Genomic DNA, 18,746 nt, shown 5'->3' with positions numbered 1-18,746 from the left:
TAATAGCGTTCACCAATGTGGTAGGTACTAGTACACCGTCGGTTTGGTACCTATGTGCTTTGCTTAGGATTCTAGAATCATACATTTGTAAAAATGTACAACAAAATTGTATCTCTATTTCAGCACACATTCATATTGAAGTTATGCCCCATGAGTGTCTTATTCCGTGCAGTAGAATAAGCCGAGCTTTGAAAGCCGAGAGTGCCGAGATAGGATGACGTTGTTGCCATAATCAGTGGGAGTAGGTACCTGCCTCCGCGCATGCGTCGCGCCGCCGCTATACCTCCACCTACCTGCACTCCTGCGATATAAAGCGAGCCACAGCCTCGGCCGCGGCAAAACTACCCCGACCCGGCCTCGCCTCGGGTTTACTGCCATCTACCGGACACTATATAGGTAAGTTTATTTTTATTACGTGTGCAATAATCCCAACTGTACCTACTGATAAGGTTTGATTTCGGAAGATTTTACTTATTAGAATTTACTCACCTGTTACCTAGGTACAGGATGTTGAAAAGTGGTGTAACTAGTTAGGGGTAACTCAGGGGGTCATTCTAAACATCTTATAAATGTGACCTATGTATCTATGGTGTAGCTTTAAGAAATTCGTGAAAAATATAGGTAGGTACAGTGCCACAAACTTATCTGGTCCGGTGACAGCTCACGAAAATGTGTAATATTTCTTCATTCTATAAGATTTTAAGTTTGCCAGTAGTGGTAATTCGCTCTTGTGGTTTAAATAAACCCATCTAATCTATATCAATATATAATTCATTGGTAAATAATGAGATATGGATCAATTTAGTTCGCTCTCACCGGAACAGATAAGTTTGTCGCACTATAACTACTATTTTCCATAGTAAAGTCACGTGACTAACTATAAAAAGTTTCTATGGAGAAGCTAAATAAAAGTTGGTTTTAGTAGATAAGTAACAGTAACTTCATCAAAATTCATTCAACATTATACTTAATATAAGTTGTTAAGTACTTGATATGATATTTATAGGTAACTTACTAGTGTAGTGCGCTAGTGCGTAATGTTAAAAAAAAAACTAAATACTTACCTAACTGCATAGCGACACACAAATCTGCTGTTGTTACGTCCTTTATACAATAACTCTTTCTTTGCGTTTATTTATAACATTATATCGACCAACGAAATTACCCAGCAGCGGGCTGTAGGGCGTCCCATGCTACATTAATTACCTGTCCATTTTCTCAACTAAAAACTATAGTAGAATTTCATCTCGTTATATATTGTTCTTCGGACCACAACGAATTTAGCATAATGTTGGTCTTATATTTATTAGTTTATTTATTTATTTATTTTATTTTGTTCGGAAAACTAGCGACTATTACAATGTTGAGTACCTAATACATATTAAAATAAATAACAGCAAGTCATTACAAGTTTCCACTGGTAGGAAATATAGGTAGTGGAGTTAAGTTAAGAGCAAGTAGATAGTACTTACGTCCCTTGCTATTTATAATTTATAGAGTGTATACATATTTACACCTTGTATAAATAAAAAAGAAAGGTTTGAAATTGGATGCCAATCTACTTAGAAAGGGCCATAGAACTACAGTCGGCACGACCTATTTAAGTTTAAAGAAACAGTATTTTGTCATCCCGACTCCCGACCCGGGGTGAAGGACTTTAAATAAATAAATGAAACGATCTAATTGTATCGTTTTAAAGCCGTTCCTCGTTGTTTCTCAAAACAAACCACTTCATTTGACCCCCCGGAGCCGGACGCTCGCCCGGGACAAACAAACAAACAGACGCTGCGACTTCTTATTATTTATAGTATAAAGCAATAAGTAAGTACTATCTTCACGGCTAAAATAAATTTAAGAGTAGGTAGTTAGGTAGGAACCAAAGTTTTAAAGTTGCAAAGTACAGTTACCTGCCCCCGTGAAACGGATATAAGCATATTCATTAACTTATTTAACTCTATTATTAATTAAATAAGTCTTTATATGTATCCATGCTGACCTTAAGTATTTACTTAATAGCAAACAAAAATGTGTTCATACTATTAAGTAATTAGTCAAAAATTCAACTGAAAATACCCCATTTCAGCTATTTTATCCGGCTATTCCACCCCTCCCACTTACTACCGATGTAAAAAATGTAAAAATAGAAATGCGCCATTAACGTTAAAATTGATTGAATGAAGCCGAAATGACCAATGAATGTTTTATTTACGGTGCACACTAAATTGGAGTAGGTAATGGTTCTCTAGTGGCCGGGTTCATAATAATAACAGTGTCCTGAAGGATTTGAGATTCAAATCCAAATACGTAGGCGCTATGCGACGACCGGGTGGTGTAGTGGTTACAGTCGTCGAAATATAATAGGCCCGTTTGGAGAGCTCCAAAATGTATGGGATGGGATGACAGCTGGTGTCAAACCTAAATCATAAAAAATCTAAACTTTTGGTGCTTTAAAAGTTCTTTTTTCTTTCGACCGTTAAATAATAAGCCAGATTATGTGTCTTTTTATGTATAATCAAGTAAATCAAGAGTAAATAGCAAATTTAACGCTACAGCTACACAGCTACTAAAGCAGCCGACTGTACGTCAGTAGCTGATTACTAATTTTATTGCATAGGTAAGATAGAACCTAGCAACAGATTTATAAATCTTAGGTAATATTTATTTTACAACGGTCATACTAGCAATTATTATGTGCAAAGGTGTAAATATAAATAATTGATTTTGTAAAATATGATACAAGTTATGTTTTACGAGTGGCAATAATAATCCTTATGGACTGTAATTACCACTCATTACGAGTGAGATTTGCAAGGCAAGATAGTTCTTTGATTCTAGTGAGATAGGTGCGTTATACAGAGTGAATTTTATTTTAATGAAGACTTTCCCATAGATTTTTATTTTGTGAAATAATTTGTTTTAATTTAGTTTTTAAGTTTTTAATGGTGATTTGTTTTTTTAGATCCAATGGTATGTTATTTACGCTAACTATTCTTCGTAAATTCTTTCACCAAATAAACTAACAGTTTTTTAACCACTTTCCACAACTCATTGAGCAATCTTGTCTTGTGTATTTTCTTGTCTTCGTAGTTCCGGATCCGGGCACTTCCGGTTCCGGCGTCCGGCGCCGGATCAACACGGTGGCTGTTTACACGCTGTTCTTATATTTGTGTTTTTAAATATTTACTATATGTACCTACCTAATACGATTGTCGGACTTCGTCGGTATCAATTTTATTGTTGTTATGCCTACGGCGACGGTGTAGCAACTTCGTAGCGCTACGAGTCCAGCCGTAGCAGTTCGTAGCGCTACGAGTCCAGCCGTAGCAGTTCGTAGCGCTACGAGTCCAGCCGTAGCAGTTCGTAGCTTGCAGTTGCTATGGGTTCATGCATTGACAACAGGTTTCATGGGCTCCTTTTTGGATTGACTGATTTGATATTTTTCTAATATTCACCTCACGATGTTTCATAAGTGGGTACTTATAAAAAAAAATCACACCCCCTACAAGCCAATTCAGTATTAAACCTTTGCCATTAGTATGTAGGTACTAATGGCGAAGTAAGTCAGTAAGTTATACTTTAGTATGCGTAAGGATTAACATCGTCTGTGTCTCGGATTAACATCGTCTGTGTCTCGTACCCACACGCGAACATCACGCTCCGATTTATTAAATCAAAACCCGTGGAAAAATGGCATACAAAGCCCTCGAAAGTGTTGTGCAAGGATTAGTAGGTACCGTAGCATCACTTACGACTAAAGTTAGTGCATTGGAAACATAAATTTGTGACCAAAATGCCCTAATAAAAACCCAGTCACTCGCAATTAACCAACTTGTTTTGCAAAGTACCTCCAAAACATCGAGCACCACGCAATCAGCAGCGGCTACAGCGCCGCCGCAGCAAACAACGCGCCCAACACGCAAAAAAGCTACACCCACGATTAGCGCTGCAGCCGCTGTCCGTGTTGGAAACCGAACAGCCAATGCTAGCCCGGCGCTCACTTCGCGTAAAACGACTTTGTCCGAAGACGCAAGGGCGTACCCAGGATTTCAGCTAGGGAGGGGCAGCTCATACCTGTTTCATTTTGCGCAGAGTAGGTAACACGTTTTTAATTCCCACTTGGCAGGAAAATTTACGTTTATTTTATCTTCTAGCCCTTTCGAACCTGAGTGATACGAATGTACGGTTGATTTTGTAATTTTTTTTTAGCGTTACACTTATTTCGCCCCTTTGAACCGAAACGCATCGTTTGTCCATATTGTTTTTAATGCCTAAAAAAATTGTGGTTGATATTTGAAGTCAGTTTGCCGGTGACAGGCGACGAAAGTGCCGGCGTACATTGATCCTGACACCGGTACGTCTAGTATAGGTTGTTGATAGTTGACACAACGTTTATAGTTTCAGTTTTCTTCCATACATTTACAAGCAGCGCCTCTAGCGGAAACTATCATAAACTAAAATTGGTAGTATGAGTTATTTCAAATCGTAGTTTTAAAAAACGAAATAAGTTTACGTGTAAATTATAGCTTTTTGGTAGTACGAGTTACATGTTTGACAGATCTTAGGTAGTCAGCTTCAACGAATTCGAAAACTTTCATAGTTGTTGCTCTCACTGAAAATTTGTAGGTGAGAAGCGTTTTTGTTGTTGGTTAGGATCTAGTTAGAATTTAATTTGTGACTATCAGCGATCATATTTTGCGTGGCGAATGGCTGCAGAGGCAGAGGAAACCCTATTAACCACTAGGAACTAACACAAACTTAAGAATGCGGAGTAATGATGGCAGGAATAGTGCTTGTTATTAGAGATAGTTTATATTGGTTCAGTGACTGGACCCAGTAGAGTACTATGTTGGTACTCATCCCGCTTGGACGCTATTTTCAACCAAGTCCAATGCGACTGTGTCGTGAAATCTGCCTTACTGCGTCCAGGCACTGAACCAATGTATATCACCAATAGGGAGCTTACATAGAGATACTGGTTACCTGTATCTACCCGTACCGGTAACCTGCTGTTTATCTTTCAGCGAGTGCGCTAGAGCATTTCACGTTTTTAAATTTCTCAGTGAGCGATACCTAATCAAGTTACCGGTACGGGTAGATACAGGGAACCCGATTCTTTACGTAAGCACCCTTAGAAATGAAAAATAAATGTTTAAAAATAATCATTTATTACTTATATAGTTATCCATTACATAAATGGCCTAAATCCCCACGAGAGGACGATAGCGTCGCGGCGTTGACTGCCTCGGACGAATCACGCGTCGACGGGTTGTCCTAGGACTCTGCCTTGGTCTCAGTGGGGCAACAAGTATTGGGCTTCTTCCGACGACAGGGCATCTTGGGCTTCGTCCAACGACAGAGCGTCTTGGGCTCCCCACATGTGCAGAATAGGTCGTAGGAGATTCTACACTATGTACGGACATTTATTTATGGCAGTTAACCTGCCGTGGGGTCCATCGGCAGGCTTGTTTAGGTCCCCATTCCTGTAAATAGTACGAATAGATTAGGTCTAGTAAAATATTATTTATTCCTACAATTTTACCTTAAGTTATCGTAAACATAATAAGTATATAGGTAGGTAGGTACTTACCTTTCCATAAAATCTACAATTAGGTACTTCGAATTGCGATGCACTTGTGAGGATCATTCTTAATTTTATAATTTTTATAAATAAAAGCTTGTAAACCAAATTTCAGTTTGTTTTTGTTAGAGTCATTGACATTGATTGACATATATATTTTGGTTAGAGTCATTGACATATAATATACGAAAATCAAGACGCCAAAATGACATGTGTGTTTGCCCTTTCTTTTTACAAGCGCTAGAAAGAGGTAAAGTATCTAGAGTGAAGTTCGCACAATCGAGTTGTAGCATAAACGATATCGCATGAACTATAATAAAAAAATGTAACTCATACTACCAATTAACTTGGAAACTAATAGTTTGGCGTGCTTACGATTTCTATCAACGTTGACATATATTGCAAGCCCGTACTAGACGCTCGGGTGAGTTAAGAAATTAATGTTATTTTGCAGTTGAAGTTATTTATCTTTACATATTTTTTTTGCTACAGTATTATACCTAATACATTCTTATTTGTTGTAAGCATAGTAATGTTTGCAAAACACATTGATTCTATGATAATATTTGTTCGACAAAACAGCTACGCACAAATGTGCAGTTCAGGTTCAAAACGTACAACCGCACAAAATTGCATTAGGTAGTATTTTATCATAATAATTGTACTTCTTGTACCATGAACCAACAGCCAGGGTCCCAAACACGTGAAAGTATATTAAATGTGACACCAACAGCCATATATATTCCCTGCTTAGATTATACAAGTAAACGTAGCAGTAAGGGGGCAACATGTCATGAGATACTATGGATGGAGAGGTATTCTACAGCTCTCAGGATAATCGAGTTATTGGTCAAGATCCCTATAGATATACAGCGTGTTGCAAAAAGGGTATACTAAGCCGAAAGGGGGTGACCCAGGGGGCCATCCTGAACAAATTTTGTTCTACGAGTTTTGAAAATTCACGAAAACAGCAAAAATCTACATTTACTTGAATAACTTTGAAAATAGCTTTGATGGTATTTTATGTATTTAATAAAAAGTATTTGAAATAAGCTAAAAAATGATACCAAAACCGTATCTGTACGTCGAGGCAGTCAAGAATTATTGAAGTACACACCTAACGGAGCTCATGTAAGTTGATTTCATTTACAATCAGAACTCTTTCACTCAATGGATTGCTACCCGAGCTGCGGCGCTCCGTTAGGACCAGGCCACAACACTGCGTTGCGACGGCGAATCGCAAAAATCTGCGACAGTAATCAAGCATTTAGTATGGGAAAACTACCAAAACAGTCGCAGATTTTTGCTATGCGACATCGCAACGCGGTGTTGTGGCCTCGCCCTTAGGCGTGTTTTGGAACTTTCAATATTTTTCATAAAAATACCATCAAATGGGGGCTATTTTCAAAGTTATTCAAGTAAATGTAAATTTTTGCTGTTTTTTTTTATCAAAACAACTAGATTAGTTGCTTGTAACTTATTTTATGTAACTTATTAGCAATTTTGCATATTTTTATTGGATAGAGATGACTTTTTGCGGGTAAAATAATTTTATTTCATGTTCGTGAGGCGTTTAAATCTCTACATATGATTTTTTATGAAAACTAAGTATCTAAAACTTTCAAATGGCTGCTATTTCTAGAATATTGAGATTTGACACCGGGGTGTTTTCTCGATGAAATCACTCGTAGAATACACCCTTAGTTTTACGGGTTCGAAAAACAACAAATTGTTTTTTTTAACATAGGTATGATAGAAAAAAAACTCAGGTTCGAGAGGGCTAGGGGGGGGCAGCTGCCCCCCCCTGCCCCTACCTGGGTACGCCCATGCGAAGACGGCCGACAAACACCGATCGCCACTCCACCAACGACGCCCTCAACACCAATAACGGCCATTACTAATAACCTCGACAACGTTCCAAATGAAAAACCGAATAATAACGAAAAATGGACTACGGTCAGCCGACGCAAACGGAAGCCATCAATTGCTGCCATCCAGGGCTCGGCACAAAATACGACCATCAAAGGAGTTGATGTTCACAAACATCTCCACGGTTGCTTCTTCAAGAAATCGACGAAACCAGAGGATGTAATTGAACACCTCCGTGGAATCCACGCAGAAGGTCAGTACACAGCCGAATTAATTGCTTCTAAACGTGACACATATGCGTCATTTAAGATTGGAATCCCTACTTCAATCTTCGACAAATTCACAACTGCCGAAGCATGGCCAGTCAACATTAGCATCTCTGAATGGCTGCCCTTTCTCAGCAGGCCAAAAGACACCACCAGAGCGTCTAGTACGGGCTTGCAATATATGTCAACGTTGATAGAAATCGTAAGCACGCCAAACTATTAGTTTCCAAGTTAATTGGTAGTATGAGTTACATTTTTTTATTATAGTTCATGCGATATCGTTTATGCTACAACTCGATTGTGCGAACTTCACTCTAGATACTTTACCTCTTTCTAGCGCTTGTAAAAAGAAAGGGCAAACACACATGTCATTTTGGCGTCTTGATTTTCGTATATTATATGTCAATGACTCTAACCAAAATATATATGTCAATCAATGTCAATGACTCTAACAAAAACAAACTGAAATTTGGTTTACAAGCTTTTATTTATAAAAATTATAAAATTAAGAATGATCCTCACAAGTGCATCGCAATTCGAAGTACCTAATTGTAGATTTTATGGAAAGGTAAGTACCTACCTACCTATATACTTATTATGTTTACGATAACTTAAGGTAAAATTGTAGGAATAAATAATATTTTACTAGACCTAATCTATTCGTACTATTTACAGGAATGGGGACCTAAACAAGCCTGCCGATGGACCCCACGGCAGGTTAACTGCCATAAATAAATGTCCGTACATGGTGTAGAATCTCCTACGACCTATTCTGCACATGTGGGGAGCCCAAGACGCTCTGTCGTTGGACGAAGCCCAAGATGCCCTGTCGTCGGAAGAAGCCCAATACTTGTTGCCCCACTGAGACCAAGGCAGAGTCCTAGGACAACCCGTCGACGCGTGATTCGTCCGAGGCAGTCAACGCCGCGACGCTATCGTCCTCTCGTGGGGATTTAGACCATTTATGTAATGGATAACTATATAAGTAATAAATGATTATTTTTAAATATTTATTTTTCATTTCTAAGGGTGCTTACGTAAAGAATCGGGTTCCCTGTATCTACCCGTACCGGTAACTTGATTAGGTATCGCTCACTGAGAAATTTAAAACCGTGAAATGCTCTAGCGCACTCGCTGAAAGATAAACAGCAGGTTACCGGTACGGGTAGATACAGGTAACCAGTATCTCTATGTAAGCACCCTAATGGTGATATACATTGGTTCAGTGCCTGGACGCAGTAAGGCAGATTTCACGACACAGTCGCATTGGACTTGGTTGAAAATAGCGTCCAAGCGGGATCAGTACCAACATAGTACTCTACTGGGTCCAGTCACTGAACCAATATAAACTATCTCTAATAACAAGCACTATTCCTGCCATCATTACTCCGCATTCTTAAGTTTGTGTTAGTTCCTAGTGGTTAATAGGGTTTCCTCTGCCTCTGCAGCCATTCGCCACGCAAAATATGATCGCTGATAGTCACAAATTAAATTCTAACTAGATCCTAACCAACAACAAAAACGCTTCTCACCTACAAATTTTCAGTGAGAGCAACAACTATGAAAGTTTTCGAATTCGTTGAAGCTGACTACCTAAGATCTGTCAAACATGTAACTCGTACTACCAAAAAGCTATAATTTACACGTAAACTTATTTCGTTTTTTAAAACTACGATTTGAAATAACTCATACTACCAATTTTAGTTTATGATAGTTTCCGCTAGAGGCGCTGCTTGTAAATGTATGGAAGAAAACTGAAACTATAAACGTTGTGTCAACTATCAACAACCTATACTAGACGTACAGCACAACAACGGAAGACGACACACACTCACAAAAGTGAAAGAATAACGACTTCAAAGTCAATGACCGTAACAATAATCCACCAAAACGTAAACAGACTAGGTAGAAAGACCTTCAAACTTGAATGTGAACTTCAACTCCAGCCCTTATTGCAGGATGGTGCTGATATCCTGTGCCTAACTGAACACTGGCTTGAAACCTACCAACTACGTCAAGTGAACATACTTAACTTGAAGCTATGCGCCCAGTACTGCCGACCGTCCAGGGAAGGAGGGGGAGCATGCATCTACTCCAGGCCTTCACTGCTTACAATCGAGCGAAAGGAGGTCGCTGAACTCTCCGTTGAAATGCATTTTGAAGTCTGCGCGGCTGAATGTGTCGGTTTGGACCTGATAGTGGTATGCATCTACCGCCAACCTAAAGGTGACTTATCATTATTTTATTCTAAATTAAACGAATTGTTTTCACTTAACACTATTCAAAACTATAAAGTCATAATTATGGGTGACATAAACATTAATCTTCTAGTAAAATCAACTCATTCTAAGTGTTTAATTGATATTGTAAAATCATCAGGTTTTATCTCTGTGATTAACTTTCCAACAAGAATCACTGAAACTTCTAAAACATGTATCGATCACGCTTACACTAACGTACTAAAGTCTGATATTTTATTAAATGAAAGTATAAACTTGAACATTTCTGACCATTTAGGTGTAATACTAATTTTAAACTTATATAATAACTGTAAAAAAAACAACCCTACGTCCCAAACGCGTCTATTTTCAGAATGCAAGATAAACGCTTTCACAAATGCCTTATGCATGTATGACTGGGATTCATTGATGAAAAAATATCTTTGTCCTGGTGAACAACTCAACTCTGTAATTAATATAACTAAACACATGTATGATGTACATTTTCCAATTAGAATTTATCCGTCAAAGAGTTCCTCTAGTGCATGGGTGAGCGACCGCGCCAGATCCTTACGTAAACAAATATCTTCAAAAAAACATGAATTATTAAAGCCGAATTGTAACATACAAACTAACGTTCAATTACTTGATCTTGAAATTAAATATAACTCCGAGTTATACAATTCCCGAAAACAATTTCTAAACAACTCGATAACAAAATATGACGGCAGCAACATGAGTAAGAAAGTATGGCAAGTGATCTCATCCGAGACCTGCCGCACGGGAAACAACAATGCACTAAACGTACTTGTTAGCAAAACCTCGGTAGATACTGTAGACAGTGAAGGCGCGCGCGACGCCGCGGCTGCCACCGCCGCCGCCTTAAACCGATTCTACATAGAAGCAAATAATAACTCTGCTAAGCCGGAAATAAATAAGGCAATCACATTTTTAAATACCTACTTACCAGACCAAATACCAACAATTTCATTTAAATGTTTTACTTTACTTGATATATTGAAAGTAGTCAAAAACATCAAACGTAAAAAATCAAAAGACATATACGACATGTCTACTCTGGTACTTGACTATTTACCCCCTGTATTAATATCACTACTATGTTATCTATTTAACGAGTGTGTACTAGGGCATGCAATACCGGAACAATTTTCAATACCGGTATTGAGTTCCGGTATTACAACTCAATACCGGGATCCCGGTATTAATACCGGTATTAGACTTCCTTGTAATAAATGGCATATACTGTGTTTAAAGGTTGTATACATTAAAATAAAACAAGAAAATGCAATCATATTCTGTATTTTGTTGTAGATTTTTACGAGAATTAAGTTTTAGAGTTTAAATTTTAGAATAAATTGTTTTTTTACATCCGGTGCCGGTTTACGCATAGTCAACAGTAGATTTCTAGCAGCCAAAAACTGCATTAAACGGTTGGGAACAAGTGCGCTTTCACAGTATATAGGAACACAAGGCTAACTAAATCTTAATCGCTTAATTTATAGCCTAAAAAAGTCCGATTCCGGTATTACTTCAATACCGGTATTAACTTTCAATACCGGTATTGAAAAAAGCGGGAATTTTGTCCGGGATCCCGGTATTACGGATACCGGTATTGCGGTATTGCATGCCCTAGTGTGTACAGTGCGGTATTTACCCCGAAGCTCTGAAAATAATAAAGGTTCAACCTGTCTATAAAGGGAAGGGCGACATGCATATCCTTAAAAACTTTAGACCAATATCACAAATCCCAATAATATCTAAGATATTTGAGAATCTAATCAGCCAACAACTCATGTTATTCTTCAACACAAATAATCTCCTAAACAAGCAGCAATATGCATACCAAGCCGGGCGATCCACTGTGCACGCGGCTCGCGATGTCTTAACCAAACTAATGAGTCACCTGGACGCCGGCCGACAAGTCGCCGCCATATTCTGCGACTTATCCCGCGCCTTCGAACTTGTCGATCATTCACTAATCCTAAACAAACTCAAACTGTACGGTGTTAATGGTTATTTTCTGGAAACCATTGCATCTTTTTTACACGAGCGTAAACAGAGCACACGCGTTAATAATGCACAATCAAACTTAGAAACCATAGGCCCCTGCGCTGTCCCCCAAGGATCGGTAATGGGCAATAACCTGTTTCTAATCTTAATCAATGACCTAACTACAGCGTCTGAAAACGTAGATTATGTTCTTTTTGCCGACGACGGTTGTGTAATTGTTAACGCCGAAAGTTACGAACAACTTAAATCTAAACTAAATAAAACTATCAGCGACCTATCTAACTGGTTCGCTGCCAACGGAATGGCGTTAAACGTTGAAAAAACAAACATAACTCACTTCCAAATGAGAAAAACCAGAGGCCATGAACTGAACATCGTTTGTAACAACTTATTAGTCCCTCAAGTCGACACAGTCAAATACCTAGGATTCACCTTTGATTCCGGCCTGACGTGGATACCGCAAATTGACAATATTTGTTCTAAACTATCATCAGCCTCTTATGCTCTTAGCAGATTAAAACCTACATTGTCTGAAGATAACATGAAAAAAGCCTACTTTGGATATTTCCACTCAATACTAAGTTATGGTGTCGATATCTGGGCCAACTCAACTGATGCAGGACGTGCTTTCAGATCTCAGAAACGTGCACTGCGCATAATGGCGGGTGTACCTTGGGACACCCCAGCAAAGCAACTATTCATAAAACTCAAAATATTAACGCTGCCGTGTCTATACATATTAGAAATAGCTAAATACGTAAGGCGTAATCTTAGCCTTTTCCCAACAAACAAGGATGTTCGTCCAAACACCTGCCCTCGCCGTGAAGATAAGCTGTACTGTCCCGGCTGCAGGCTAACTAAGTCTAATAAACTCATCCATATAATAGGACCAAAAATATATAACGTAATCCCTGAGAACATTAAAAACGAAACAAATGAGGCCACCTTTACAAAAAAACTTAAAAATATGTTGCTTAATTCGGCATGCTATACTATAAATGAGTTCTTTGACCTTACCTCGCCAACCCATGCACTATTGGTACCTACTACCAACAGTAACTCTCATAACGATGAAAAACAGTGTGTATAAAGCTTTCAAATAAGATACTATCATACTAAAACACAATGCAAATATGCAAATAATGCTGAAATGTTGTTACTGAATAGTAATACCTAAAAACTATTGATGTACTACCTAATAACTAAATTATTTATATGTATAAAGAAATACCTAACTATCAGTGCTTCTACTTTATGAATAAAATTATATAACTACCTACTTTAGCTAGTCTATGTTATATTGTATAAGTAATAGGGCATGCAATACCGGAACAATTTTCAATACCGGTATTGAGTTCCGGTATTACAACTCAATACCGGGATCCCGGTATTAATACCGGTATTAGACTTCCTTGTAATAAATGGCATATACTGTGTTTAAAGGTTGTATACATTAAAATAAAACAAGAAAATGCAATCATATTCTGTATTTTGTTGTAGATTTTTACGAGAATTAAGTTTTAGAGTTTAAATTTTAGAATAAATTGTTTTTTTACATCCGGTGCCGGTTTACGCATAGTCAACAGTAGATTTCTAGCAGCCAAAAACTGCATTAAACGGTTGGGAACAAGTGCGCTTTCACAGTATATAGGAACACAAGGCTAACTAAATCTTAATCGCTTAATTTATAGCCTAAAAAAGTCCGATTCCGGTATTACTTCAATACCGGTATTAACTTTCAATACCGGTATTGAAAAAAGCGGGAATTTTGTCCGGGATCCCGGTATTACGGATACCGGTATTGCGGTATTGCATGCCCTAATAAGTAACTTAATTATACCTAGTGCATAATTACCAATTACCTATACCTATGTAAATGACTTGTAATATTATTTAAGTTATTACCAATAAATGATTGAATTGAATTGAATTGAATAAGTTTTTTTTTTTTTGCTGTTATTAGTTAGGTACTTATCAAATTAGTGACCTCTATTTATTTTTACAGAAATAAATGGTGAACCATTTGAAAACACAATATTGTAACGATATAGGTAATAATATACTTATCATAATGATACTGCTCCCAAAACCGTTGACTGGTGTGCTTACATTTTAACTGCTTAGTTTAATGATGTAAGGTACAGAACTATATTAATAACCTGAGTATTCTAGATTGGTTAGAGATTGTCTTGCTATTTCTCAACCTTAGATAGGTACCGACTGTGTCGATTAGAAATACCCACCCGTAGGCATTATTCGATTACCTGGGTTTTGAATTAATTACTTTAACAAACCCATGCTGGAATGGTTTGGAATAACATGAATACATTTTCAACACAATAATGTAAACACGTCACGTTTACTTCTGGTATATTATAGTGTTTAGTGATCTATTCTTCATTAGACAAAATATTATGAAACTTAGTACTAATTAACTAAGCCATAAGATCATCTAAGTACCTCTAAAGAATTACCCATGTACTTACCTAAGGTTTTTACACCGTTTGAGCAGTGAAATGTAGACGCACTATGCCGCGAGAAAGTATATAGCCGCGCATGCTTTATTTATTTATGACCCACCTTATATAGAAGCTAAATGCGAAAAATCAGTTCGCCATAATAGATAGATGCTTTGTTTACTTCACCGCTATGCGTAAATTGGCACATATTAGGTATAAACGCGAGACAGAGTATAAAAGTATACCTATACCGAAAGTACTAAGCATAAACTGGAGGAAGTTAGCTTAGTGCATTTACACGATAGAAGAATACCTATACCTATAACTTACTAGCGCTTTTAAACCCCGTCGCGGGAATCCGGATACCCGGTAAAAGGTAAGCGTCCACAGACCGATATCGGAACAAACGGATTTTCATAAATGTTTGACTTGATTGGCAATGCCGCTGAAGTGGACGCTTTTGTGCGAATGTCTATTCAAAGAATCCTGTATGCGATGCGTCCGCTATGTACGATGCCGAAACGTGGACCTCACTCCTTACAGTCACCTCAAGGCTGATTGAAACACTGTTTAGTGCGAGTGTTTACTAGACGTAGGTAGTTACATTGCTGGGCTTGTCGTATGTAAGTACCTACATAGGTAATTAATTGCAAAACTTTTCAATATGCCATACATAGGTACTCAGCAATGTACCTACGTCTACTCGCACTCGCACTGAACAGTGTGTGAATCAGCCTTCATGAGGTACATAATGAGTGAGCAATGATTTTCAAAAGGAAGGATGCGCCCGTCAGAACATTTTGTCTAAAGAAAATGACACCCGCGCGCTGGCCCTAATTCGAACAAATTATGACATGTCATTACCATTACCCCCCGCAACGACAGGTCAGTACATGTGGGATTTTAGGGCCAACGCGAGGGTGCCATTTTCTAGAGCGGTTGGGCCTGTCCTTACGCTAGTAATAATTATAAGTCAATGTGAGTGAGATATCCGCTGCGTTCAGGTAAGGGTCCACCTGTCGGCTGTGGGAATCGGTCTTAAGATATATACTGATGTATAGTCTCCTCCCCGCAGCTCTCCCGGCGGCATGTGGGCGGCGGCGCTGTGGCTGCTGCTGGCGACGGCCGCGGCGGCGCAGGACAAGCGCGCAGAGAGTAAGATACATTTGTAGTATCTTAAGAGTTCTAGCAATACTTTCGTAGGTTCACAATCAAAAGAGTCTAGTGGAACCGACGGCAACTTGGCTACATGCCACCGACTGAAGCCGATAACCTAGCACACTGTCGAGAAAGTTCTTCAATTGGAAACCACTACATTTCTAATGTGGACTAAATAATTTATCTGGAGCATGCTATTAGGTTCTATTCAAAACAAGTCCTTTCATCATCGTCATTAGCCATCTGCTGGACATATGCCTCTCCAACGCCATACAACTCTTCTTCAACCTTCTATTCTGATCCACCTGCCCCATGGGAGCTGGAGGGCGTCCCACAGTGTCCTAACAGTGCGTTTCTTCCAGTTGCGCCGGCGCCGTTCGTGGTGGGGTCGCGCTACGGCCGCTCCCCCCCACGCGTCATTACCCCCCGCAACGATAGGTCAGTACATACGTACGTACCCACAGTTTATTACCATCTGTAGTAGTATACCTGAAACACAGTATGCTTGTATACTTACTAAAAACCACATAAGTAAGTAACTTTACCAAAATACCCTACTAACTAACAGAGTGCTACTTTTACGAAATGTTAGAGAGGATTCCGAGCACATCCTTTTGCCATATTAGTCTATGCCGCAACTAACCAATAGCGACAGCTGACCGGCATAGCGCGCACCAATGGCGTTCCGCGCTTGAGATACGTTCCCCCCGCTCCTCACTCTGCACCTCCGAGGGGACCTTAAAATTGTATTTTGTACATCTTTCACTCTAATTCTCTTATCCATTTTCACATTCCGTTTTACAAACAAGTATTTTCTGAGCAGCACCATCTTCAAGTCATACAATAAGTAGTTAAAGGCCCTTATCTCCATCTCCCTAGGTTCTTCATGGGAAGCCGCTACGGCAAGCGCTCCCCGCCCCCGCACCCCGCGCTGCCCCCCGCACCCCCCGCGGCCATCCACTGCGCGTACACGGGGGTGGCGCAGCTGTACCGCTGCGGACCCGTCGTGGACCCCGCGCCCACACGGTATCATACCAGGTGAGTGGCAGCTACTTCATCATCACGATCCATCACGTCCCCACTGCTGGGGCACTGGTCTACTGCCAATGAAGGAGGGGTTTAGGCCGAGTCCACCACGCTGGCCTAGTGCGGGTTGGTGCACCCCCAACAAGCAAGCTAGTTCTGAGAGAGTTGAGTTGTTGAAAAGAACCACTCTTGGAATCACTGTGAAGTTAGCTCGACTACGGACTCTTCCTTATCTTAATACTTAGAGAGTAGTGTGAGCGACGCGATGACCGCATGTATATGGGATGGAAATTTCGCGTGTTTAGATAGATTAAGTAAGTAATTATTATGGTTTGAAACTGTAGTGACGAAAATATGTTTTTCCACAGAAAAAGCGATGAAGACCCATACGAAGAGGAAGACTAGACCACCGCCCATCTCCTTCCACAAGCACCTACAGCCACCGAAGAGACAGTCGCCATGATGACATCATTTTGAAAATTGTACCCATACTTCGCTCATTTGAGTCACATTAATTTGATAGGGAAGTGAGATGAGGCTAACTTCGACTTTTATTGAGTACTTACAATATTTTTCTATTTAATTTTGATGGTGCAAGTAAGGCTGGGTTGCATCATAGTTATTGTGTTGTTTATATTATGTAGGTATATGGTAGGGATATTATGGTAAGTATATGCCATAAGTATTTTATGATTTATGAAGTTTTTTTTTATAAGTTAAGAAATACTGCGCTCGCTGTGATTTTATTAGGTAAGTACTGTGGATCTATAAATCCTATAAGTAGGTACCTACTTAGATAAACCTTAAAGATTGATCAAAATTTGGCATCCCTGATCAAGATCATTGCAGATATAGAATAGGTACCTACTTACCTTACTGGTTAGCAAAAGAATCACAGGAGAGCATTTATTTCAAAAATATTATACTAACTTACCGTCGAAGTTAGGAAGATAATGTAGTAAAGCGATCATCTTCTATAGATAATAAGTATAATTTTAGCTAATAGGGTAATAAATATAATAATTCATTAATATTTAATATGTTAATAAGTAGTATTTGTATATTATGATCATGTATAATACCCTGTTGATAGCAAATTAAACCGAGATGAATAAAGGAGACTTTGATCCGAACACACCCTTGAGTTATTTATTATACCTATATTAGGGACTAGTTATTATTCTGACAAACCAGAGCTTTTACTTACAGTCAAACTATAAAGTCCTGACAATAAAGAGTGCGATTTTGCAAGTACTTTTTATCAATGTCAGTTATTTACTTACATTTGCATTACTGTTGCATAGGTACATTATAAAAATAAAATTCCGATTGATAACAGATTTGTCCTTAAATAAATATAATAGATTGATTAATAAGATCGACTTTCGTTTTCAGGACTTTATAGTTTTACTGTAGTTCAGTCGGGTAAGCGCCCGCTTCTCACGCCAGAGATGCGGGTTCGAATCCCGGCGTGGACATTTATTTTACTATTAGTTGCCTGACCTTTTAGGTAGGACTGCCATGACTAAAATAGTAAATTCTGATACGAGTGCGGAAAGTAAGTCGTTACAGTCGATAGTACGCAGGTGTTTGCACATCACCCTTAGTAGATGTCTCCAAAGGCGAGAGAATCGCGACAAGTCCGCTCTTCTACCGTCGGGTCTCCTGATGGATGAACGATGATTCCACCAGCGCATCGTTGCGACTCGCAACGGGATCGCAACGGAATCGCATTCGCAACATTGACTTATATATTACTAGCGTAAGGACAGGCCCAACCGCACTAAAAAATGACACCCCCGCGTTGGCCCTAAAATCTCATAAATCTGTCATAATTTGTATGAATTAGGGCCAGCGCGCGGGTGCCATTTTCATTTGACAAAACGTTCTGACGGGCGTATCCTTCCTTTTGAAATCATTGATTCGCAATGTATGCGTAACAACTCGGACGTAGGTATTAATAATAACAGAGGTCCCTGTTTCTGTACTGGATATACACTTATAAAAATTAATTGGCTGTAGGTATAGGTATGGTAACTACAAACTACAATGTGGCTTTGCATTAAAATGATTTCGAAAATAGAAAAGGAAAGAAGACGTACTTAAATAAAGTACTTACGTAGGTAGTCACCTAACAATG

At 38.9% G+C, this 18,746-nt stretch overlaps 1 protein-coding gene and 1 long non-coding RNA gene across 2 annotated transcripts; one reads left to right on the top strand and one right to left on the bottom strand.

The window, feature by feature from the left end:
- Positions 1–314: 314 nt before the first annotated feature.
- LOC119692721 (RYamide neuropeptides) lies at positions 315–17,743 on the top strand. The gene is made up of 5 exons (XM_048624925.1): positions 315–396; positions 15,498–15,577; positions 15,943–16,018; positions 16,460–16,618; positions 16,975–17,743. Exons 2-5 carry the CDS (start codon positions 15,511–15,513, stop codon positions 17,009–17,011), a joined length of 339 nt encoding a protein of 112 aa, XP_048480882.1. The 5' UTR covers positions 315–396; positions 15,498–15,510; the 3' UTR covers positions 17,012–17,743.
- Positions 5,149–6,006, bottom strand: LOC125489358. The gene is made up of 2 exons (XR_007266919.1): positions 5,588–6,006; positions 5,149–5,480 (listed from the first exon to the last, which is right to left on the bottom strand). It is a non-coding gene; the product is annotated as an uncharacterized LOC125489358 (long non-coding RNA).
- Positions 17,744–18,746: the final 1,003 nt, after the last annotated feature.

The sequence above is a fragment of the Plutella xylostella genome, chromosome 2, assembly GCF_932276165.1.
Source record: "Plutella xylostella chromosome 2, ilPluXylo3.1, whole genome shotgun sequence".
Lineage (NCBI taxonomy): Eukaryota > Metazoa > Arthropoda > Insecta > Lepidoptera > Plutellidae > Plutella > Plutella xylostella.
This window is presented reverse-complemented; position numbering and strand designations above follow the sequence as displayed.

Excerpts from the sequence above, each read along its gene's own strand:
- LOC119692721 (XM_048624925.1), top strand. The coding sequence starts at position 15,511 with ATGTGGGCGGCGGCGCTGTGGCTGCTGCTGGCGACGGCCGCGGCGGCG. Across the intron at positions 15,578-15,942 it reads GCAGGACAAGCGCGCAGAGA|TTGCGCCGGCGCCGTTCGTG; the intron begins GTAAGATACATT and ends CGTTTCTTCCAG. Across the intron at positions 16,019-16,459 it reads ATTACCCCCCGCAACGATAG|GTTCTTCATGGGAAGCCGCT; the intron begins GTCAGTACATAC and ends CCATCTCCCTAG.